Genomic DNA, 25800 nt, shown 5'->3' on the forward strand with positions numbered 1-25800 from the left:
CGTCCGGGGAAGTCTGCATGAAGACCCCCCGAACGGAATACCGAATGCAACTGCAAGCGGTGTGCCAGTGAAAGCACACAGACCCCATAGACTATAATGGGGTCCGTGTGCTTGCCGCCAGATCTCCGCAGGGATCATAGTCTTTGGGGGTCCGTGTGCTTTCACTGCACAGTGCTTGCAGTTTTGTTCGGTATTCCGTTTGGGGGATCCCCATACGGACAACGAAGGGTAAGGGGTATAAGGGGTATGTTCTTCCCAGAACTTACAACTAAGGCCCGGTTCACATCTGCGTTCCAACCATTCCTTTCCCCTCTCCAAATGAAAAATGGGGAGAGAAAAGCGTTGCAAGCAGCAATTTTCTTTCCACATTTTTCATGTAAAAACTGAGCGGAAACCACATGGACCTCATTATAGTTTATGGGGTCCATAGGTTTCCTAAAATCACCACTTTTTTATGTGGATTAGGTTTCCGTTCAGGGGGACCCCAAGCAAACTCCCTGATCTGAAACTTGTGCACAGATGTGAATTGCATCCTAGGTTTCAGATCCTGCACGGGGAACGTATTCCTCTACCGCTGAAGGTTTAAAACGACAGACACCAGACTGATCCCATTATAGTCAATTCACATGTAACCGTGTTTTTGTGGTCCGTCAATCCATTGTTCACCTCCTCTGTTGGACCGGAACAACGCTAGCGCAATAAATTTCCATCAGAACTTTTTTCAGGGGTTAAAGTGTGTGAAGTAATCAAAGCGACTACTCCCAAGGCAGTGCTACGGTTAAGGATATGTCATGTGCTTAGGAAATGATTCCCTTAGGATCGGCTTTAGGATTTTGGCTATACTTGTCAGCAGGACTCCAAACAGTTCATTTCCACCATAACAGCTTTGTGTATGTATCATGGAAACAGCCAGATTCTTGACGACAGAGCCACCTCCTTCCCAGGAGAAGAGTCAGACAATGGTGCACTTATTACAATGACTCGCACAGCCCAGCGCTCCGCCATGTCCTCTATAGTCTACTTGTAAATACCACTGGGACCTTTCCTCACTCTTGGAATCTGAACGCCATTTCCCACTGTTACGGAAGTGTTTGCTGTATTTTAGCACTACCACAATATGTCAGACATGCTTTAAAAAGTGTGAAGGTGTTTTTTGCTTTTCATATTTAACTGTATAGACCCTGACAGCGCGTCATATGCTTTTACATATTTTTTCTCGGTTATGTCATTGATGTGAAAAGCAGCCACCCTAACATCTGCGTGACAAGTGTCTTAACATCCGTTCTTCAGGGTTGTCTGTAACAATTCTTTAGCACTGCCGAGCTGTGACTAGAGACGGTATATTTAGATTAATGACCTACTTTACAGACAAATAATCTCAATTCTACCTACATTTGTAGCTTTCCATCAGAGCTTCCATGTGTCCAGATATGGTGCCCTATATAAAGTGTCCCATGGAGCATGACGTAACTTTCTAAATCAGAGGTGTATGCAATACAGTAGTACTAGAGTTGAGCGATCGGGATAGGAAATGATCGGATTCCGATCGGCGATCGAGTGAATTTCACAATCGCGATTGGAATTCCGATCCCGATCTTTTCTGGCAGGAACGAGGTAAGAAGTTATCTCAAGATTAGCTTAACCTTATTCATGTATATATCATTAATGGAGTTAAGCGATCGAGAATGATCGGGATCGGCTGGAAATTGATCAGAAATCTGATTTTAAAAATCGATCCTGAAACCTTAAGATTGGCTCAACCTCTACAATGTAGCCATAATGGCGAAGATTCAAGACTAGAGATGAGCGAGTAGTACTCGATCGAGTAGGTATTCGATCGAATATTACGGTATTCTAAATACTCGTACTCGATCGAGTACCACTCGCTATTCGAATGAAAAAGTTTGATGCAGAACCAGCATTGATTGGGCGAATGCTATACAGTCGGCCAATCAATGCTGGTTCTTCTCCTACCTTTAGAAGTCTTCTCCGTGCAGCTTCCCCGCGGCGTCTTCCGGCTCTGAATTCACTCTGCCAGGCATCGGGCCTGGGCAGAGCCAACTGCGCATGTCTGCTTGTAGTGCGGGCATGCGCAGTCGGCTCTGCCCAGGCCTGATGCCTGGCAGAGTGAATTCAGAGCCGGAAGATGCCGCGGGGACGCTGCACAGAGAAGACTTCTCGGAGGATTCAGCCCGACCCTCACTCGTGGACTTGGTAAGTATAATTTGATCGAACGTTGCCTACCCCTGAAACGAGCATTTTCCCCCCATAGACTATAATAGGGTTCGATATTCGATTTGAGTAGTCGAATATTGAGCGGCTATTCGAAACGAATATTGAATCTCGAACATTTTACTGTTCGCTCATCTCTATTCAAGACATCATTTAGTCATTTAATGATAATAAATCTGGGGCAGTCTGTCCCCGTCTACAGGATGAATATCAATGCACAACCCTTTTGTGTTTGGGGAGATAAGCCCCCACCAGAGCAGAATGGCAATGGCTTACTCCACTATCCCCACTGACAACACACGACTACTTGGCTGAACCAGGCATGTATGTTTATGCAAGATCTGGAGGAATAGCTGTCAGCTAGTTCAATAATTGGTAGTCAATTGGTGTATTTATATCTGTATTGTGAGCTATCTTATGTAGTGGAGTAACTAGGAATGATGGGGCCCCGTGGCGAACTTTTTACATGTCAATTTTTGGACAGGTGTGACAGTAGCGGTGTTTACGATTTATTATCCTTCACGTAACTCATCCCTGAAAGAGTTGTGCTCCTCCACATAAATGAAGCGCACCCTCCACTGGTGCAGGGCATATGAAGACTGACATTGAACACCCCATTACTAAGCCCTATAACATAGCCATATGATTTGTATCATTCTATGCAGGTAGGTTTGCGTATTGCAGATAACGTGACCTTCATGTGACCTTTTTTGTCTTCAGTATTAAATGAGAAATGTTGGCATGGAATGTATACATCACTTCTTAATATTTCCTCTCTATCTCTATACAATGTACCTATTATTGATTACCTTTAATGAAGATAAGCCAGATCCACTAACAATCCATCCAGCTAATGGTTTTTACCCTAATGTATGTTGTATCTTGTTATAGACAAGGACATAGTGGCCCTATAATGAAAATGGCATTGACCCATGGTGCTGAGTTAGGACGTGTCCCCCCCCCCACACACACACACACACACACACCTATTGAGGACATTAAGGTCTAGTCTAATTCTTATGAAATGGGAAGAAGCTTTTTATACTGTAAAAGAGTGATATTCTCCACAAGGGCTTTCCTATGGTACATACATCCTTCCCCTATGGTACATACATCCTTCCCCTATGGTACATACATTCTTCCCCTATGGAACATACATCCTTCCCCTATGGCACATACATCCTTCCCCTATGGAACATACATCCTTCCCCTATGGCACATACATCCTTCCAATATGGTACATACATCCTTCCCCTATGGAACATACATCCTTACTTTATGGAACATACATCTTTCCCCTAAGGTACATACATCCTTCCCCTATGGCACATACATCCTTCCCCTATGGCACATACATCCTTCCAATATGGTACATACATCCTTCCCCTATGGAGCATACATCCTTCCCCTATGGTAAATACATCCTTCCCCTATGGTACATACATCCTTCTCCTATGGTACATACATCCTTCCCCTATGGCACATACATCCTTCCCCTATGGTACATACATCCTTCCCCTATGGCACATACATCCTTCCCCTATGGTACATACATCCTTCCCCTATGGAGCATACATCCTTCCCCTATGGTAAATACATCCTTCCCCTATGGTAAATACATCCTTCCCCTATGGTACATACATCCTTCCCCTATGGCACATACATCCTTCCCCTATGGTACATACATCCTTCCCCTATGGAGCATACATCCTTCCCCTATGGTAAATACATCCTTCCCCTATGGTACATACATCCTTCCTTTATGGAACTTACACGCTTCCTCTGTGCTACATACATCCTTCTTCATTTGGAACATACACTCTTTCTCTATGGTATGTTCATTCTTCCTATATGGTACATACTCCTTTTGCATACACGCTTCCGCTATGGTACATACTCTATTCCCTCCCTCTATGGTACAAACATCCTTCCTCTATTATACATACATTCTGCCTCCATGATATATACACCCTTCCACTTTGGTACATACACACTTACTCTATGGTTCACACACCGTTTCTCTATGGTATAGTCTGTACTCTCTTATTGTACACACACCCTTCCCGGTACATAGATCCTCCATTAACACATCTCCATGACACAAATAAATACATATGTTTCCCACCTCCACGGCCAGTTTCAGGAAAACTGGGCAAGTTCCCTTGTCTCCATATGTCAGTGTACCCCAAGAGCAGAAGCTCTAGAAGCAAACTAAACTCACCCAGCATCATTCTGTAGCCTATTGTAGTATCATTTAGGAATATAACAGTAGTGAGTATTATATATTTGCTGTATGTCTATTTTTGTATATACGGTAGTATTATGTGAGCTGCATATGATGGTATTATGTTGCTATGTCGATGTTATTATGTGGACTGAAAGGACTAGAAAAGCAGTATAAAAATTTCACACCAGTGATCTTACTTTGCTGTTGTCCCATATTCTATAAAACCAGGTATACTTACAACACTAATACTGTTATATACGGTACTTTTTTTCACATTTTGTGTTACTTAGATGAGAGCCACTAAAAGATGCTTTATCTTATAAACTAGTACATTAGGGAAGCTAATGATATCTTACATTTTTATCTGATTTCAGCTTGCCGTCCAGGATTTTACAAAGCAGTCATTGGAAACCTTAAATGTGGCAAATGTCCCCCACACAGCTCAACTCAGGAAGAAGGCGCCACACAATGTGTGTGCGAGAAGAATTATTTCCGGGCAGATAAAGACCCTCCGTCTATGGCTTGTACAAGTATGTATACTCTGCAATTGTCCCGCATGCCTGTGTTTGTCAGTATATAGTACAGACCATAAATACACTTATCATATAAACATTTGTACATGGACCAACATGGGAAACCAACTGTGCAAAATTAAGATTGCAATATATCTGCAAACTCATCATCCACGATAGTGAATTTGGTTACTAGTTAGCAGAACCTGACAGTCGGCAGAAGTTCTGTTGGGTTTCAGCATAACATGTTCACTACCATTAGTTGTGATTTTAGCAGAGTCATTGGGTAGCCCGAGTCATAAAAGCGGTAAGAAATCTGTACAGCATGGAAATTCATTTACCGTTACTTTGGATGATGCAACCCAGATGGACAAGGGTCGAGTGTCTGTTCTCCATTAGATACAAGACATATAGACAGACAGTATTGAGCAAAAGTTTCAGGCAGGTCGGAAATTCAGAATGATTTCAGAAATCGAAGCATTAATACTTTAATCTTGTAAATTAACAAAATGTATCAATAGTTGGTGTGACCTTTACCCTTTGCCTTCCATCAGTTCTTCTCGGCACTTGTAGACAGTTTTTGAAGGAACTCAGCAGGGAAGTTGTTCCCGCCATCTTGGAGAACTAAACACAGTTCTCCTGTGGATAAAGGCTTGCTCCAATCTGTCTGTCTCTTCATGTCATCCCATATTGAGATCATGGCTCTGTGGGGGTCACATCATCACTTCCAGGACTCCTCCTACAAACGGGCAAAGTTCACACCAAATATCGATGGGATTTCGATTTCCCTTTTGTACATTCACTTTGTTATTTGACAAAAATAAACAATTAACGCTTCTATTTTTGCTTTTTTTTCCACACCTGCCTTAAGCTTTTGCTGTATGTGCAAAATTCTCCAACCTGTTCCATCGCTTAGAGTTCTGCTCCTTTGTTTTCCTAGGACCACCGTCTGCACCAAGAAACCTCATTTCTAATATCAATGAAACATCGGTTATATTAGATTGGAGTTGGCCGTTGGACACCGGTGGACGGAAAGATCTCACTTTCAATGTAGTCTGCAAGAAATGTGGTGGAAACACAAAGTTTTGTGAAGCTTGCAAAGGAAATTTGAGGTTTATTCCTCGACAGATTGGTTTAACCAACACCACTGTGACTATCACGGATTTACTTGCACACACCAACTATACTTTCGAAATTGAATCTATGAACGGAGTCTCTGACCAGAGTGTACCGACAAGACACATTGCAGCGGTCAGCATCACCACCAACCAGGCAGGTTAGTGATCCCTCAACACTTCATGTATGGAGAGATGCTTATTAGTCACACGTGGAGGCCATGTAAGTCTTCTGCCTGGCTAGGACCTCCATGTTTGTATAGACATGGAGAGTCAACACTTATGGTTTGGCCATCAATTTTTAGGTTCTCCTGGGATCAAGAAGAGGACAATTACTGCTAAAATTTTTTTGTCCAGTCTCTCTGTTTTACCATAAAAGTATAAAGCTCAACTAGCAAAACAATGGCTATAAGATCATATCCTATACGCCTATGCACCTTCAATAGCTATTGGATGAATGCCTGTATTCCGACAACTTTTCTACCAAATTTCTCAATACGGTTGTTCTCAATAGGGAGGTAGAAGGGTACATTCACACGGAGTAAGGGAGCATTCACACGGCGTAACGTCCCGCGAGATTTGGCACGTGTACGCCGCGTGACCCTTTGCGTGCCGTACACGCTCCCATTCATTTCAATGGGAGCGGGGAGCGTATGCGCCGCGCTAGTTTGCGGCCATGAATAAATGCACGGCCGCAAACTAGCGCGGCGCATACGCTCCCCGCTCCCATTGAAATGAATGGGAGCGTGTACGGCACGCAAAGGGTCACGCGGCGTACACGTGCCAAATCTCGCGAGACGTTACGCCGTGTGAATGCTCCCTAAAATGGAGTGTAATCTGGAGTGTAATTTTTACACATGTAAAAAATGTACACGTGTATTTTGGAGTGTTTTTCTTACACGTGGCGTTTCAGTAGCGTTTACGGAGCGTTTTTTGGAGCGTTTACTGAAGCTGTTTTTTTACTCGTGTAAATGCTCCTGAAAAACACTACTGAAACGCCACGTGTAAAAAAAACACTCCAAAATACACGTGTAAATTTTTTACACGTGTAAAAATTACACTCCAAATTACACTCCATTTTACTCCGTGTGAATGCACCCTTAAGGTATCAATACAAATACCAGGGAAATCAGCTTCTACTACTGGTTTAAGGGGAACTGGCCAACTATCTTTATGGAAGAGTCCTGACTCTCCCCAAAAACGAATCAGGCAAGTTTGAGTTTGTCTTGGCTGATCCATTGTTCTTACATATCATAAAACACTACAAGAAGTGTAGGGCCTACTTAATTCCAAAGGATTGAGCATGTTAAATTTCAACAGGACTAGCCCCTCTTTTCCCCATGTCATCTGTCAAGAGTAGGCACACCTCCATAAACGTAAGGTAGTTGACTGGTCCTGACAAAATCGAGGTCTGTTCTTATGTATATGGGCTCTTTAATGGACATTGAAAAACAGTAGACTGGTTTTGTGTTTCACAAGCATGTTCTATCTATCTATCTATCTATCTATCTCCTATCTATCTATCTATCTATCTATCTCCTATCTAATCTATCTATCTATCTATCTATCTCCTATCTATCTATCTATCTATCTATCTATCTATCTATCTATCTATCTATCTATCTCTATCGTTGTACTATACAAATCAATTCTAGAACATCTATCTATCTACTTTTGTTTTATCTCTTGCTAATTCAATATCTATCTATCTATCTATCTATCTATCTATCTATCTATCTAATATCTACCTGTGTATATGTATATGTAAAAAAAAAAAAATGTACGTAATATCACCTGTAGGAACCAGAATGTGTTGTCTTCTAGTTTCTGGCCACCAGCTTGTCCACCAAGTTTGTCTCCAAAATTTTCTTATATTTTCTCAGAACTTTTGGCCAAGTTTGTCTCCTTCATTCACCAGAAGCAAATCTTTCTATCAATTTTTAACAACCAAATCCGGTAAATGGACACGATGTCACTTCCTGAGAAGAAGAAAGCAGTCATGTTATACAGTCCTTCACGACCATACACCTTCCATTCCTCCTTTTCTCTACTCTACCCATGTCCTGAATGTGGAGATAGGGGTAGGCTGTTGTCAGACACCTGGAGTGGGGGCTTTTCTTCCTTGAGAACGAAAGGATAGGCATGTAATATTCAACATGCCTGACCGTTCTGACATCATCTGTCAGGGGAACGTTGGGATAACCCCCTCCAGGACCATACTCAACACATAGCCACTAAAATAAGGCTCGTCTATATGGAGGAATTTGCAGGAAGTACCCCTTAATCTTGCAGACAATTCTTACAGGGTTGTTCCTTTGTATTGGAGCCAATTAGACCGGGTAATAAAGTTTTCCCGTAGACTTGGACAAGTGAAGGTAACGTTCCGTTACTGTAATGGATTCCCCACTAAACATACTGGACGCTGATTTATTATTAACAATGAAAGCTTCCTAATGTCTTGTTTTCCGGCTACCACAAAACATTTAATGAATCCACAATTACTACCATTTGTTAAATCAGTCCCAGCGAGTAGATCAGAATCAATCACGGGGTAATGCAGTAGAGGGAAATATTTAAGGCAGTGCAGGTCAATGTTAAGAGCGCTCCCACCATTTAATACACACATTTAGGAAGCAGCGCAAGGAAATTAGAGCAAGATATTACTTACAATTTAGGAAACCTGACTCTACTGTGCACATCCTGAATAAGGCTATTTATACGCAGCATACTTCACAGGAAATTGACTGATACATTTCCAGGATACGAGAGAACCTGAATATCACTGTAACATTAAGTGATTGTAAATTCTCTATTTAGTGAAGTTTAATCGCCGCAAATCTATCAAAGCAATTTATGTAATAAGATAGTGGTTTCTTAAAGGGATATTCAGCACCAACAGCTGGAGGCTCTATAGGACTGTATTATTTTATACAGTACAAGTGCAGCTTTGTATTAGGATCTATTGAGACCACAGTGGTACAAAAGAGGGGCAAAATATTCAATAAAATAGGTGCAAAATATTCAATAAAATAGTTGTAAAATATTCAATAAAAATTAAATTTCAGCACAGAATACTTGGGCTGAGCGAGTTCCGCCTAAAAAAAAAATTGAGAACGGAATTCTGATCCTGATCGCTCAACCTCACCTGCACAAAATCACTGCTGCTTCCTGGAGCTCCCGGACGTTGTTCTCTGTCTTCACCTCTGTCATTCACATGCCGGCAGAGCGCCATATGCACCCCCACCTCCCTACACTAGTATTACAGATGCTGGGAGAAGGCGGGCTTGTTGTGGCTTAGGAGAGTGTGGGCGGGTACTAGGAGGGGAGACGTGAGTGATGCACTCACGTCTCCTCGCCCTCTAACCGGACAGCAGGGGGGACTAAGTAGCCGGCGGATTTTTTAATCACTACACAGCATGGAGTCCAAAAATTGAAGCCTTACATTTTTGGACTCCGTGCTGTGTAGTGAATAGGATCGTTTTTTAAAATCCGATTTTCGATCATTAAAAAATCCCTTTGACTTGCATTAGGATCGGAATTGGGATCGGGACCGGGTTTGGCTGGAAAATTATTGGAAATCGGATTTTGAAAACGATCCTGAAATCTCAAGATCGGCTCAATCCTACAGAATACACATCAATATCTATGAAAGTCATGGTAGCATACCGTACAGTAAATGTTAAAAGCTAAGATTTGCAACATTAGGTGCACACTAGCATTTGAGTCTCCCATAGGATTCTGCTTAAAATCGGCATTAAAAAAGTCCTGCAAAGAGGACTTTTCTCTCCACCGACTTATATATATTTATGATATTACTACTACTAATAATAGTGTAATGCACAGCAATAAATATAAAAAATGTTCATTGTAAAGCTGCCTTTGCCTGTTATTATAAATGTATAAATCACTGTCAAAATATAGTATCTAAAAGTCACAGTATCTGTGATTTACATGGGACTGCAACTGAGATATTAAAGTGTGGTCTAGGTTAGAAGCCTTCCTACGAAAAGCCCAAGGAGACCCTGTCATGACATAATATTATTGTTGTAATGTTTAGAGCACAGAACAAGCTGCTTGCAGATGCGCACATAAAAGAATACAACAGCTATGATATAAGAAACTGGTCATCCATGTAAGGAGCTGTAATAAAACCGAGCTGTGCTTAATGGGTGTAGTTCCCGTATAAGCCCTCGGCTTTCTATCCCTGCCAAAATAGCACTTTACTTAATCTAACCATTAAAGGAAATTATAAAAATATATATATTTATGAATGTTGTATATAGTGAAATATCATTGAATTTAGCAGTTTACTTTATTAAACGACATAGGTTGTAGAATAACTGGAAGACCTTTCATTACTGGATATGAATGCGGAGTATTTGGCAATGGTTCTGCCTGTACAAAGAAGAGTTTACCACCTTATCAAAATTATCATAGCTATTTCTTATCTGTTTCTGGGAAAGCTGAGTGATATTCAATATGACCGTTACAGCTCCTAGAGTCCTGAATGTCATATCTGCCAAAGTAGGCAATGAACTGACCTAGACAACCTTGGCATTTAGAACTGTAGGAACTTCATATCTATGGGGGAGTAACAAGTAGCCAAGCTATTGGGATGTGGCTTGCAGATGGAGTTTCCAGGAATATTCAGTTCTCAAGCAGTGGAGGATCAGTGGTTAAAGGGGTTGTTCCATAACAAGGATCCTATCTATACTGCTAGTTTATGTGGATATAAGACATAAATACATTGCTTTATCAAAACTGCTTTGTTTGGCCGCTATCTTAATTTATTCACTTCATTGTTGACACTGGCCCTTGGAATTATCTGCTCATTTGTCAAGTAATGTAGCTGCCTGCTCTCAGGGGGGGGGGAGGGAGGGGCTGACAAGCAACGGAGCTCCTCATATAGGGGAGGGGGAGGTGAGAGCTCCGGGATGACTGTGCTGTCTATCTTCAGCTTTTCCACTTATCAGCCCGTATAATTGAATTTGGCTGATAAGGGCTGAGATAAGGAGTCTGTTACCTCTGTATGTAATGCAAACTGACTCAAATCCAGCTCTGCTACATCAGTTTCCACAGCAGCGTCATACTGTGGATCATTGCAGATAGCACAGCAAGTGAAACCCCGCCCACCAATGTGCGAGAAATTCAGGAAGTGGAGAGAGTACAGGACTGCTGCACACAGTGTAATTTCTCCTTAGTGCCCCGACACAGTATAATGTCCCCTTAGTGCTTCCACACTGTATAATGGCTACTTGCTGTATAATGTGCCCTTTAGTTGCCCCGACACTGTATGATGCCCCCTTAGTTGCGCCTACACTGTAGGGTTCTTGAGCCACAGACTCTATAGCTGAATCAGCCGTGGTGTCCATGGCAAGAATGAGCAAGACGCTTCTTTTTTCCGTGTCCTGCTGCAATCTCTGTCTCCCGTTGAAAACAATGGGATGTGAAATCCACGGCAAATTCCTTAATGTGAACATAGCCTTAGACTGCCTGGTCTAACTTAATTTACACCAGAAAATATGTCACCATTTTTTTGGTGGATGGTATCGCCCACTTTTTGTTAAATAATGTCCCTGTTTGTACAATTTGTAAAAGTCTCTAAAAAGTGTCTGACACTAGGTTACACCTGCTCTCGGGAAAACCAATCCGTTTAAAAAACAGTTACCCGCAGAAACATGCGGACCCTATAGACCAGGGGTCCTCAAACTGCGGCAAGCACTTCTGTCTGGCCCCGCCGACAACGCCGGCAGGCGTGCATTTATAATGAAGCCCCCGGGGAGCTCGGGCCAGGCCATGGAGCGCACTTCACTTTACCTATTGGAGGGCACCGCTCCCGATGTCTGTGCAACCTGCTCTGCCTCCGGCCCACTGTTTAAAAAGTTTGAGGACCCCTGCTATAGACTATAATGGGGGCCGCCAGGTTTCCGCCCAAAAAATGTAGAGGGAAAAGTCCTGCTTGCAGAACTTTTCTCTCCACATTTTTCAAGTGGAATTGGAGATGAAATCCATGAATGGAAACCGAGTGCGTATATGAATCCAGCCTAAAACACTTTATAAATGTGCTGCTGGGCAGGTTAGATAGATTTTTGGTCAAGGTCACTCCAAAATTTTGGCACATTTTTCTTGATAAATCTCCCCAACTGTGTAAAAGCAAAAGTGACTTAGTTGCCCATAGCAACCAATCAAAGCGCAGCATTCATTTTGTATTATGCTCCCGAAAAATGAAAGCTCCTTTGTGATTGGTTGCTATTGGATATATTAGGTCAGTTTAGCTTTAAGACCATTTTAATAAATCTCCTCTATTGGGGCAGAGTTATAAAAAATGAATTAAAAATTGTCTTTGTTTGCGAATAGCAACCAGTCACAACCTAGCGCTAAGCTGGGGACAACAAAGTCTCACGGCTTTCTGCTCCAGATTAGGCCCAAATTAATGGGCCTAGTCAGGAGGATGGTGTCGCGAGGCGGATGTCCGTGGCTGAATCGGCTGCGGAATCTGCCTGAAGAAAAGGCAGCTCGCTTCTTTTTTCGTTTTTGACTAGCTCCCATTGATTTCAATGGGAGGTGGTTTTTTGAACAGGATTTTGATGTGGATTTCGCGTCAAAATCCTGACCATTTTACTGCGCCTGAACTAGTCCTATGATTATAGATACATAGCTGGGGGCCTAGCTAAGGCTCATGGGTATTGAAACAAAAACTTAGCATGTGTCCCCAGCGAATATGTCTCCTCACAACTGTCACATCCCATCTGTATATTTTAGCAGCATTTACATTTCTTTCTCAGAGGGGCTCGGACCATCACCACGACTTGTTTCACTCCAAGCTTACCATCATGACCACCATCGGCCGGAGCCACCACGTACAGTCATGAGAAAAACAAAGTACCTTAGAAAGTCTTAAAATTAGGTAAATCCAACCTCAGATGAGCAGCACACAACAGATCCAACTTTAAAAAAGACCTTTCATCAGATTGGGCACAGGCAGTTCTATATACTGCTGGAAAGCCGATAGTGCGCTGAATTCAGTGCACTATCGGCTTTCCCGATCTGTGCCCTGGGTAAAGAGCTTTTGGTCCCGGTACCGTATCGCTTTACAGTCAGAACGGCGTTTCTGACAGTCAGTCAGGAACGTCCTTCTCCACAGCAGCGCCTATCGCACTGTACAGTGTGAGCGGGGAGGAACCCCTCCCTCTGCTCACACAGCTCGTCCATAGAAGAGTATTAGCAGGAGGGGTGGGGGCGTTCCTCCCCGCTCACACTGTAGAGCATGATAGGCGCTGCTGTGGAGAAGGACGTTCCTGACAGACTGTCAGGAACGCCCTTCTGACTGTAAAAAGCTACGGTATCGGGACAATAGCTCTTTATACGGGGCACAGATCGGGAAAGCTGACAGCAGCATATAGAACTGCCTGTGCCCAATCTGATGAAAGGTCCTCTTTAGGGCTAAGCCCCCAACATAGCAAGCCCCGACATGTTTTTCCACAGCATTTTCCCCGAAAGTCAGCAGAATTCTCCTCTGTGGACTTTCTGCTCCTATTATACCTATATGGAAAACACCAACATTTCCGTAGGTATAATTAACATGCTGCGGTGTTTTTGAAAGCGCAACTTTTTCGCAGCAGACTTTTTTTCTGCAATGCCACCCAAGCTACCCAAACTCGAAGTGAAATGAATCCTGAATGGTTCCCCCAAATCAGGCTTTGGACTATAATAGACACATCATATAGGAACGCCATAAAGATATTCACAGCATCTTCTGTTTCCTTTCCGCTTATCTGGAATTATACATTTGCAATGTGCATTTTGTATAGGAATATTGTAATTGTCTTTGTAAATCCGTCCATAAATATATTGAGATAATTGCTGTTTTTTAAATAAAAGAAGGAAATGAATCTCAGAATGTAATAATCTTGATAAATGGTCTTGGGAGAATTTCACATCCTGTTGTGAGGCTCAGCATTCATATTTATAGAAGAAATTACTTACTGGATGGTTAAAAGATGAGCTGTAGAGTCTGTAACAATTCGGATTACCTAGAAAATGTAACAGGTTATCTGGGAATTTTTTTTATCCATGGCCTATCCTTTGCATAGCCATCCCGGTAAGGATCAGCTGTTCAGAACTATGTCTGGTCCATGTATTATAGAGTACACACAGCCGGAAGAGGACGTTATGTCGCCTGGCCATTATACAGTGTACAGAGTTATCTGTTTCCAGTTCCATGCACTATATAGTACAAGGACTGCCCACAACCCAGAACAACTGATCCATGCTATAGCGGGCTTACCCGCCCCCACACCAATCTGATATTAATGGCCTTAATGTTTAGCATGAATTATTGCGCCCCCCTTGACTATGTCGGGGCGAGTGATCACTTGGAGTAGGTGTCCTATGCCTATCAACTGTAATACAAATACAATTATTAACTTTGTTTTGTTGTCTATGCTTTTTTATGCCCTATTGTTTAAGGTTTGCGATGGGCGTTCCTGTCCTGTTTTACGTCATTAGGAGTTATTTAACAATTCTTTGTATCTTTTTCATTTTGCCACTAACTATGTCTAATTTATCAAAAAAAAAAAAAGCACACTTTTGACAAAAATTTCGCACAAAATTCACAGAACTTGTGATTTCATTTCTCTCACATGTGTCAGGTTGTATACGGTACCTTTGTATTGGAACACTGTTCTCCTTTTTTCTGCACCTTTTTGAAAAAGGGGGCCTTTCATAAATGTGTATAAAATGTTACACAAAAACTTGATAAATCGTGCGTGCAGACCACAAAACTTAAAAAAGGGTGGAATTAGAGTAAAATAGGCAAAAATGGCTTGATAAATGTTCCCCACCGTCTATTGTATGTTACTACTAATTCAATAATGAAAAATTAAATATAAAACTAGAGATGGGCTCTTCAGATCCCAGAGTATAATAGCTGGAGGCCCAGGGGAGATGTAAAAAAAATCATACTCACCTTACATTAGCTCTTTGGGCCACCTTGCAGCATGTACCGCTCTCCTAATGAAGTCCAGTGCTCTTGTGTGACATCATTGGCCCGGGGATCATGACTGAGTCCTGTGATTGGACCATCATGGGTTACATGGGCATGCTCAACCTCCCTATGTCATAACGCTCAGTGTGCCCAGGTCACTACTGAGGTCCAATCACAGGCCTTAGTGCTGAGCCTGGGCCAATGAAATCACAGAAGAGTGCCGAATGTCACCAGGTGCTGCAAAGAGTCCGAAAGAAGTAACAGAAGGTAACAAAATTTTTGCTTTTTTTTTCATCTCCCCTATTATACACTGGGGTCTGAAGAGACCCCAGAGTATAACACATAGGCCGTTTTAGTTTGTCTGAGACGAATCTAAATTTGTTTGATGTTTTTTAAAAAAAAAACCTATTTGGGTCATCCCTGGCCCGGTACAAAACAATTCGCCCATCTCTATACAAAACCGTAAACCGCAATGCTGTTCCATTGCGAAGTAGATCTCTTTGGAATTCTTTGCCCAGATCTCCCTCCACGTTCCACCTGATAATTTGACTCCATAACCCCTTGTCCTCCCTTTCCCAACGAGTGAAATATTAGTCTAATAATTTCTGAGAACCTCTATAAAGCAGAGAATAAAGTGTATCTATTATATGGTCTCGGATACTTCTCCACGTCGCAGGGCGAGCAGCCGAACAATTAACCTGTCGGATATTATGGGGAACCATTTACAAAATGCTTAAGTTACTCATCGCAGTCGTGTTTCCGCACTCGGGGGAGCAATCGCGCAAGTATGTAGTCGCCACAGATGCGGTGTTCTTTCCTTAGTCATTAAATATGTCAAAATTAAATAACTTCTGCCAAATAATTTAGTACTTAGAAGCATCTACTTTTAAGATAATGTTAAATGTATTTTATGGGCTTTTTCTTAGTTTATGGCCTGGCCGGAGAACACATACAAGCCACAAAATGCGTCTTTATAAAAGTGTATAATATCTCAGGCTCAGATGTTCTGCACTTGATGTATTTATTTTCCTCCCACTGGTCCTAATAAAAAGGTTCAGCAGATAGTAGGCTTATTAAACGTCCACTGATGACATGATATAGCGGATGGATGGCTTAGGGATTGTTTTCACAGCTGCAGCCCATTATATGTGTGATAGAAAGTTGTACCTGGGATATGTTGAGTTTTTGACTCTCAAACAGTTGCAATAAACAAGATTTCATGATTTAGAACAATAGTTGGAAGAGCCAAGAAGAAGTGAAGGAACCGCTCGGGTCCCGTGTGGAATGAGCCATGGTAGGCCAGCCTCCGGAATGACTCTGAGATAAGTCAGCGTTCTCCTGATACCTTTGAGAATCTCGAGGTGATAATACTTAAGCTTGAGTTTTCCCAGATCATAACAAGATCATGTGATTCAATCTTCTTAAGTAGAAAACTTTGGATGCGTCACTGGCAACGTTAGAAAGGATTTTCAACTTCAATTTTGCTCCCGTAGGCAACATCAGATGGTTTTAATTTACTGGTGTTGTCCGGGGTTTCAGAACCTATGTCGGTTCTTCTGAGAAAGCTCTAGAAGGAGACAGAACCTGGACCGCAATGATGACTATTGGCTGAAATAACTAGTGCAGGTATAGTCTCAGGTCACCCCTTCATGCTCATCTGATTCAATGCAAAAGTCCTGACAACTAAGTCACCATGGCCTTGGAAAATATATAGCTTGAAGCTCCTGAGCTCCTTGAAGCTTCTGTGTTTAACCCCTTACCACCACAGCTATTTTTCATTTTTGTGTTCCTATTATTTACTCCCCGCCTTCCAAAAGTCATAGCTTTTTATTATTATCTGTAAACAAAGACATACAAGGGCTCATTGTTTGTAGGACACTCTATACTTCCTAATGGTACCTAATATTCCATACAATGTAGTGACAAACTGTAAAAATGTCAGAATGTGGTGGGATAGAAAAAAAAATAACCCCTTTTATTTTATGGGTTTGGGGTTTTTACATCATTTATTGTATGGGAAACATGACACAGTTCCTATATTCTGCAAGTCAGTATGATCATGGAGATACCGGATTTATATAGGGTTTTTTTTATATATACAGTCCTATGAAAAAGTTTGGGCACCCCTATTAATCTTAATCATTTTTAGTTCTAAATATTTTGGTGTTTGCAACAGCCATTTCAGTTTGATATATCTAATAACTGATGGACACAGTAATATTTCAGGATTGAAATGAGGTTTATTGTACTAACAGAAAATGTGCAATATGCATTAAACCAAAATGTGACCGGTGCAAAAGTATGGGCACCTCAACAGAAAAGTGACATTAATATTTAGTACATCCTCCTTTTGCATAGATATCAGCCTCTAGTCGCTTCCTGTAGCTTTTAATCAGTTCCTGGATCCTGGATGAAGGTATTTTGGACCATTTCTTTCTACAAAACAATTCAAGTTCAGTTAAGTTTGATGGTCGCCGAACATGGACAGCCCGCTCTCAAATGATCTGAAAACAAAGATTGTTCAACATAGTTGTTCAGGGGAAGGATACAAAACGTTGTCTCAGAGATTTAACCTGTCAGTTTCCACTGTGAGGAACATAGTAAGGAAATGGAAGACCACAGGGACAGTTCTTGTTAAGCCCAGAAGTGGCAGGCCAAGAAAAATATCAGAAAGGCAGAGAAGAAGAATGGTGAGAACAGTCAAGGACAATCCACAGACCACCTCCAAAGAGCTGCAGCATCATCTTGCTGCAGATGGTGTCACTGTGCATCGGTCAACTATACAGCGCACTTTGCACAAATAGAAGCTGTATGGGAGAGTGATGAGAAAGAAGCCGTTTCTGCACGTACGCCACAAATAGAGTTGCCTGAGGTATGCAAAAGCACATTTGGAGAAGCCAGCTTCATTTTGGAAACAAAGATTGAGTTGTTTGGTTATAAAAAAAGGCATTATGCATGGCGTCCAAAAAGAAACAGCATTCCAAGAAAAACACATGCTACCCACTGTAAAATTTGGTGGAGGTTCCATCATGCTTTGGGGCTGTGTGGCCAATGCCGGCATCGGGAATCTTGTTAAAGTTGAGAGTCGCATGGATTCCACTCAGTATCAGCAGATTCTTGAGAATAATGTTCAAGAATCAGTGACGAAGTTGAAGTTACGCCGGGGATGGATATTTCAGCAAGACAATGATCCAAAACACCGCTCCAAATCCTCAGGCATTCATGCAGAGGAACAATTACAATGTTCTGGAATGGCCATCCCAGTCCCCAGACCTGAATATCATTGAACATCTGTGGGATGATTTGAAGTGGGCTGTCCATGCTCGGCGACCATCTAACTTAACTGAACTTGAATTGTTTGTCCAAAATACCTTTATCCAGGATCCAGGAACTGATTAAAAGCTACAGGAAGCGACTAGAGGCTGTTATCTTTGCAAAAGGAGGATCTACTAAATATTAATGTCACTTTTCTGTTGAGGTGCCCATACTTTTGCACCGGTCAAATTTTGGTTTAATGCATATTGCACATTTTCTGTTAGTACAATAAACCTCATTTCAATCCTGAAATATTACTGTGTCCATCAGTTATTAGATATATCAAACTGAAATGGCTGTTGCAAATACCAAAATATTTAGAACTAAAAATGATTAAGATTAATAGGGGTGCCCAAACTTTTTCATAGGACTGTATATATTATAGTACCTTGTGTTCAAATTTTTTCTTTTTCTATGCCCGGAGTTGATTATTGCCTCTATTTTGCAAGTTATAGTTTTTATAGATATCGTTTTAGGGAGTAGATGATGTTTTGATCTTTTATTTATTCAATTTTGGAGGGGATTTAAAGCATCAAAAAAAGTCATCCATTCATTTTGATTTTTTTTCTCACTATGATGTTTCTTGTATAGAATAAATGTTTTTGTATTATTATTAGAGATGAGCGAGTAGCATTCGATTGAGTAGGTATTTGATCGAATACTACGGTATTCGAAATACTCGTACTCAATCGAGTACCACTCGCTGTTCGAATGTAAAAGTTCGATGCTATACAGTCGGCCAATCAACGCTGGTTCTTCTCCTACCTTTAGAAGTCTTCTCCGTGCAGCTTCCCTGCGGCGTCTTCCAGCTCTTCATTCACTCTGCCAGGCATCGGGCCTGGGCAGAGCCGACTGCGCATGTCTGCTTGTAGTGCAGGCATGCGCAGTCGACTCTGCCCAGGCCCGATGCCTGGCAGAGTGAATTCAGAGCCGGAAGACGCCGTGGGGACGCTGCACGGAGAAGACTTCTCGGAGGATCCAGCCCGACCCTCACTCATGGACTTGGTAAGTATAATTTGATCGAACATTGCCTACCCCTGAAACGAGCATTTTCCCCTCATAGACTGTATTATACGGATGGCGCCTGGTGAGAATGCAGAGCCCTCATGAGCCCTCTCTATACCTCCTGTCCAACACCATGTACTATTACATCATGGCGTTGGCAAAGGGTTAATACACTATAGGTTGCAAAAATATTAATTCTATAACTGACTGTGCGTAAATACAACTCTACATTACTCATGTATAATGTGCCCCATAGTTATGGGGGGGGGGCATTGTTGTGACTGTATGTTCTATGGCTATTTAATAAGAGTATACTCTTACATACACTCATACAGATATAGCGAAATTTAACATTACAAAAAACACATTGACACAAAGTGTTAACTTGACTTTTTCAATAGATTTCAATGGCTTTTGTTGTCTCTTGTAACAAGATGTCACTCAAGATAGGAGTATAGTGTTAAAGTCTGTTACCTCTGTATATATGACTACATGGACTGACCACATTATGACTCTTACCATATTACAATAATATCACCATTCTCACTTTATGGCACTTTAACCCGAAACAGCTTCAATTACAAGTTCATTTTAGCACCTTTAAAATAGACATCTCCGCACGGATCCTTCTTTCATTTCTTTATGGAAAGCGTCTTCTATTTCATAAACCTGACTGTAAAAAATGTGCAAGGACTTATTAAAAGGTACCATACTGTTCTGATTTCGAGAACTTTTGCACATTCGTCAAATAGCTTCGTAGTCCATAAATGCGTATTGCTGTCTCAAGCCGATCCCGCTAAGAAGAGTCGGAGAGACCTGATCTTAAAATGACCCCCTGCGTCAAACATTCCTGACTGACGGCAAATGATACTGCTCAGATTTCCTCCTCCTGCCTTTTAATATGAATTACCCGTATGCATTATTATACAAGAGTCATCGACTCCTATTATAAAGGAAACTCAGCAGAACACTTAGCGCCGTAAAAAATGATAGTGTTTTCATAATTTCATACTTCTCTATGGCCATTTGAAGCTGCTGATGTTATAGAAATCACAGCTGTTACCCAAATGTACGGAGTAATGAACTTTGTTTGTAGGAATGATAGTGAACAGCTGTTACGCTCAATGGCTGTTTTCTCTTCAGACTCAGGTCTTCCATTAATGTTGTGACAGATTGCGACTGTCTCGGTGAGCAGCAGTCTAATAGGTCTGGAACATACATCATAACAATAAAAGGGGTCACCCCAGCCACACTTGTCCGTATAACCTATTAGGATGGATCCAGAATTGCTGCGGATCTACGTGGAATCCACTTGTTACTGATGTTCTATTGTGGTGCCTGATTATATTGTTGCAGAAAAGCCACCGATTTTCACAGATTGTAATGGGTTGATGTCTAGAACCAGTTCGGAACAGACCGTATCTGTCTAGAATTTTATAAATGTTTCAGGTTCGTCGAAGACTTTTTAGGTTCGCCATCCACCAACCACTGTTATACTCTGGTTCAGACCCAAGAGTATAATAATGGAAGCCCATAGGTGGAGTGGAAACAAAATAAACACTAATACTCACCTCTCTTCACCTTTCCTGGGTGTTTATTATGTTTCTACACTCCCCCATGGCCTCTACTTACTACTGTATACAGTATACTCGAGTATAAGCCAACCTGAATATAAGCCGAGGCCCCTAATTTTACCACAAAACTGGGAAAACTTATTGACTCGAGTATAAGCCGAGGGGGGGAAATGCAGCAGCTACTGGAAAATTTCAAAAATTAAAATGGTCGGAGTTTTTGGGTGCAGTAGATACTGGGTGCTGGGAAAGGGGAGGGGGTGTTTTGGTTGTCTATCTGCCCCTTCCCTGAGCTTGAGGACTGTTTTTTCTTCCCCCATTTGAAATTCAGTCTGGCTGAATATAGGGTATCTGCAGTGCTCCTATTAACCCTTTCCCGACGGAACAGGAGCACTGCAAATACCCTATATTCAGTAGACCGGGCATTTTCAGACACATGGATACCTAATGTGTATCAGATCCTATACATTGATATTTTGGCTGGTCATAGACCCCACCCCCCCCTTAAAGAAAAATATTTTTTTTATTTTTTTTATTTTGCTGACTCAAGTATAAGCCGAGGGGGGCTTTTTCAGCACAAAAACTGTGCTGAAAAATTCGGCTTATACTCGAGTATATACGGTATATTCTGGGGTCTGAAGATTCCCAGTTTGGGCCAAAAGGAAGCAGATAGACCAATCTTGCGAATATCCACAAAATAAATCCTGCAAGGTTTGCCCATATCTAGTGATATCTATGAATAAATGTAATACATGATGATTTTGACATGGATTTGTTACAATACTATTGATTTGCATGCAGGAGATTGTTCGATGCCTCTGGACTTGAAGGGAATCTATCGTCAGAAAATTATTTATTGTTTAGATCATATTTTTATGTTAACAGGGTTGTCCAGTGAGTTTTTTTTATTGGTCTCTTCCTCTGGGAGTGTTGAGGTGCTGGGCTGGTTCTGAACCTGTATTGGGCCCCTAGATTTCTCCATCTTCTCCCTCCTTTCTCCTTTACCCGTGCTATGGAGAAAGTCACCCCATTGGAGCAGCACCCCTGCTAAACACCATCTTTCAGTCAGATCTAATCATATATTTATTTAAGTGTAGTTTGTAGTCTATTCATTTCAGAATTTAGATATACAGCCCATAAATACAGATTCACCTTACAGCCTCATTGTCTTATATAGTAGAGTAATAAGAAATCTGACCTCACAAATGTGCTTATTCCCAATATACCCATACTATACTGTTTACATTTACAGTAGATCCTTGGAGATGTTGTACATCACCCTACAGTCCACTAAGGTCCAAAATTCTGCTTAGACATCTGTGCTTTATTTGTCAGCAAACAATTGAAATGACTGGAGTCCTTGTGGTTGGACAATATAACCCGCAGTCACTTTTGACGGTGGCCAAGCTAAGAATATTATTTGGCCTACACACCTGTCTGAGGTTTTACTAGCTGTAGCATCCCAAACTCCTCATCACTGTAGGTCATCTGTACGGCTTTACGGTACACATGGCTATTTAAAGTAAGTGCGAGGTTCGTGTTTTGCTTCATTCATATGTGAAGCCTTTGAGAGCTCCTCTGTTTGTCCTCTGTAATGGCAGTAGAAATACTAACAATTAAGTTTATGGTTCCAACATAAGATTTTCCCGGAGTCTGGTAAATTGCTTTTGCAGTTGAATGAGCATATCTCATTACTCTTATCATTGAAATAAGAAAGAGAAAAATGAATATTGTAACCGCAGCCCTGCCCTTGACGCTACATAGTCTAAACCCATCCATCTACGCCCTGATTAAGGATTACTGTTAAATCATTTGTTTTCTACACAGCCCGCAGGAGACATTCACTACGGAGCCGAATCTCTTACCATTCTGGTGAAGTTCACTTTCATCAGAAGAATTTATCACATTCTAAGTACATAGAAATGTGGCTTATCGGCTCCTAAAGATATCAGAATGTGGTCATTAAAGGTCCTTTGTAGGTTAAGGTAGGTATATACTGGGGCAGACAAGGAAAGCAGAATGTTTTGGTGCAAGAACCACGTAGGGACTAGAGATGAGCAAGTAGTACTCGATCGAGTAGGTATTCGATCGAATACTACGGTATTCAAAATACTCGTACTTGATCAAGTACCACTCGCTATTCGAATGGAAAAGTTCGATGCAGAACCAGCATTGATTGGCCGAATGCTATACAGTCGGCCAATCAACGCTGGTTCTTCTCCTACCTTTAGAAGTCTTCTCTGTGCAGCTTCCCCACGGCGTCTTCCAGCTCTGAATTCACTCTGCCAGGCATCGGGCCTGGGCAGAGCCGACTGCGCATGCCTGCTTGTAGTGCGGACATGCGCAGTCGGCTCTGCCCAGGCCCGATGCCTGGCAGAGTGAATTCAGAGCTGGAAGACGCCGTGGGGACGCTGCACGGAGAAGACTATTCGGAGGATCCAGCCCGACCCTCACTCGTGGACTTGGTAAGTGTAATTTAATCGAACGTTGCCTACCCCTGAAACGTGCATTCCCCCCCTCCCCCATAGACTATAATGGGGTTCGATATTCGATTCGAGTAGTCAGATATTGAGGGGCTACTCGAAACGAATATCGAACCTCGAACATTTTACTGTTCGCTCATCTCTAGTAGGGACCTCTTGAGCACCCTTACCATGTCACGTGGAAGGAGGATTAGTTCTATTGAATGGCCGTGGTTTAAAGCTAGATCAGATCTGTTGTATACTATCTGTACATCTGCACACAAGTCTGAGTATAAATCTTGGATTACTGTGGACCTTGTAGTAAAACACATTCCATGTGTGAACATAAAGCATAGTTCCCCTCAAGGTCCATGACTAGAGACATGAAATTCATTAGCTCATTCCCTTACAGGTTGCAGATTTGGTATGGCCCCCATTATTTGGTGTTACCACCCCTTGACTTCAAAACTGTATAAATTCTTCTTGGTACTTGCAGACAGTTTTTGAAGGAACCGGGCAGGGAGATTGGTCCCGCCATCTTGGAGAACTAAGCACAGATCTTCTGTAGGCTTGTCCAATCTTTCTGTCTCTTCACATCATCCCAGACAGACTGGAGGATGTTGAGATCAGGGCTCTGTGGGGGCCATATCATCACTTCCAGAACTCCTCCTCCAAAAGGCAAAGGGTATATATTTATATATTTTTGATACAGCAGAATTAAATTGGTCTTCTCATCACTACAGCATACTAATCTGTACTTATCATGGTATGAATAGTAGTAATGTTCACCAAAATATCTTTTAGGCTACGTCTACATACCATAGGTAATCTACATGTAAATTAAGACTACACTTAGTTTATGAGTCCGGTGTGATCTTGAGGGTATTGCTTGTCCCCACCTCTCTCTGTCCTTCTTATGGGTGGTTGATGTCCATCTATCAATATGAGAGTAGCAGAGGTATCTCTGAATGATATCTCTCCTCGTGAATACACTGGACTCATAAACAATATGTCCGGTGTATTATTTGTGTCTATTAGCTCAATGACATAATAATTTGCATTGTTTTGGCTAAAAGTGGAGTAGACCTGTCCCCATATTATGCTGTCCTTACATATGGCAGCATAGTCAGATGACAGATCCGCTATAACTAAGGACTTGGGCCATCACTCATGCAGCCATTTTGTGTTTTCTAACCCAACAACCATAAGAACACAGTCAGTAAGTAACTTGAGGCATAAGGAACTCCATTGTGTGTAGGCACTACATAAACTTTAAGAGCTAAACATCTGTTTTCTGTTCTTCCTAAAAGAAACAGAGAACTTCTGCTAATGATAGGACTTGACAACCGATGACATACTTCACACTTGTCAAACAACAACTTATCGGAGATAATTCTCTTTTTATCCTTATGATTTTGTCATCACTTCTGTTTTATGTGAAGCATACGACTGTAGAAATAAATAAATATGTCAGATATGGGAAGAATGCGTTTTCATCGCTCGGAGCGAGACTGAATGTGAAAATGCAATCTATTGTTTTCCATGCCATGTGTAAACAGTCTGTTTTTACCAGTACCATCTATAACAAGATCCATATGAAACAGAACAACTATCCATTTCTAGCTGCGATGATTGTAAACAGACTCTATAATAAACTGGCTTAGAAGACTCCTGGTTTCTATAATTGGCAAAACTATATGTTTTAACCGATTCTGTATTTTCTGCAACATATATAAAGTTTAAGGACTCTGCAAATCCTTAGATGTGACATTTTCTTGCATGTGTTTGCTTACAAAAATAGTGCAACTAGTGAGGGGGAGTAACTATAGGGGTGCAGAGGTGGTATTCCCTACTGGGCCCTGGAGATTGAGGGGCCCAAAGGGTTCTCTGCAATATAAGAAGACACCAGTATTATAGATAGGTAGCAATCCCTACTGGGCCCTGGAGACTGAAGGGCCCAAAGGATTCTCTGCAATATAAGAAGACACCAGTATTATAGATAGTGCAACTAGTGAGGGGGCGTAACTATAAGGGGTGCAGGGGTAACAATCCCTACTGGGCCCTGGAGACTGAGGTGCCCAAAGGATTCTCTGTAATATAAGAAGACATCAGTATTATAGATAGGTAGCAACCCCTAGTGGGCCCTGGAGACTGAGGGGCCCAAACGAATCTCTGCAATATAAGAAGACACCAGTATTATAGATAGGTAGCAACCCCTACTGGGCCCTGGAGACTGAGGGGCCCAAAGGATTCTCTGCAATATAAGAAGACACCAGTATTATAGATGGGTAACAATCCCAACTGGACCCTGGAGACTGAGGGGCCCAAAGGGTTCTCTGTAATACAAGAAGACACTAGTAATATAGATAGGTAAC

At 41.7% G+C, this 25800-nt stretch overlaps 1 protein-coding gene across 2 annotated transcripts in view; it reads left to right on the forward strand.

Annotated features, from left to right (window-relative positions):
- EPHA3 (EPH receptor A3) overlaps positions 1-25800 on the forward strand; it is a 334850-nt gene that overhangs the window by 216632 nt on the left and 92418 nt on the right. For both annotated transcript variants that reach the window (XM_075263556.1, XM_075263557.1), the window contains exons 4-5: positions 4834-4989; positions 5912-6247. In XM_075263556.1, the coding sequence (XP_075119657.1) occupies positions 4834-4989; positions 5912-6247 (492 nt within the window). The remainder of the gene's footprint in view (positions 1-4833; positions 4990-5911; positions 6248-25800) is intronic.

This window comes from Leptodactylus fuscus, chromosome 2, assembly GCF_031893055.1.
Source record: "Leptodactylus fuscus isolate aLepFus1 chromosome 2, aLepFus1.hap2, whole genome shotgun sequence".
Taxonomy (NCBI): Eukaryota; Metazoa; Chordata; class Amphibia; order Anura; family Leptodactylidae; genus Leptodactylus; species Leptodactylus fuscus.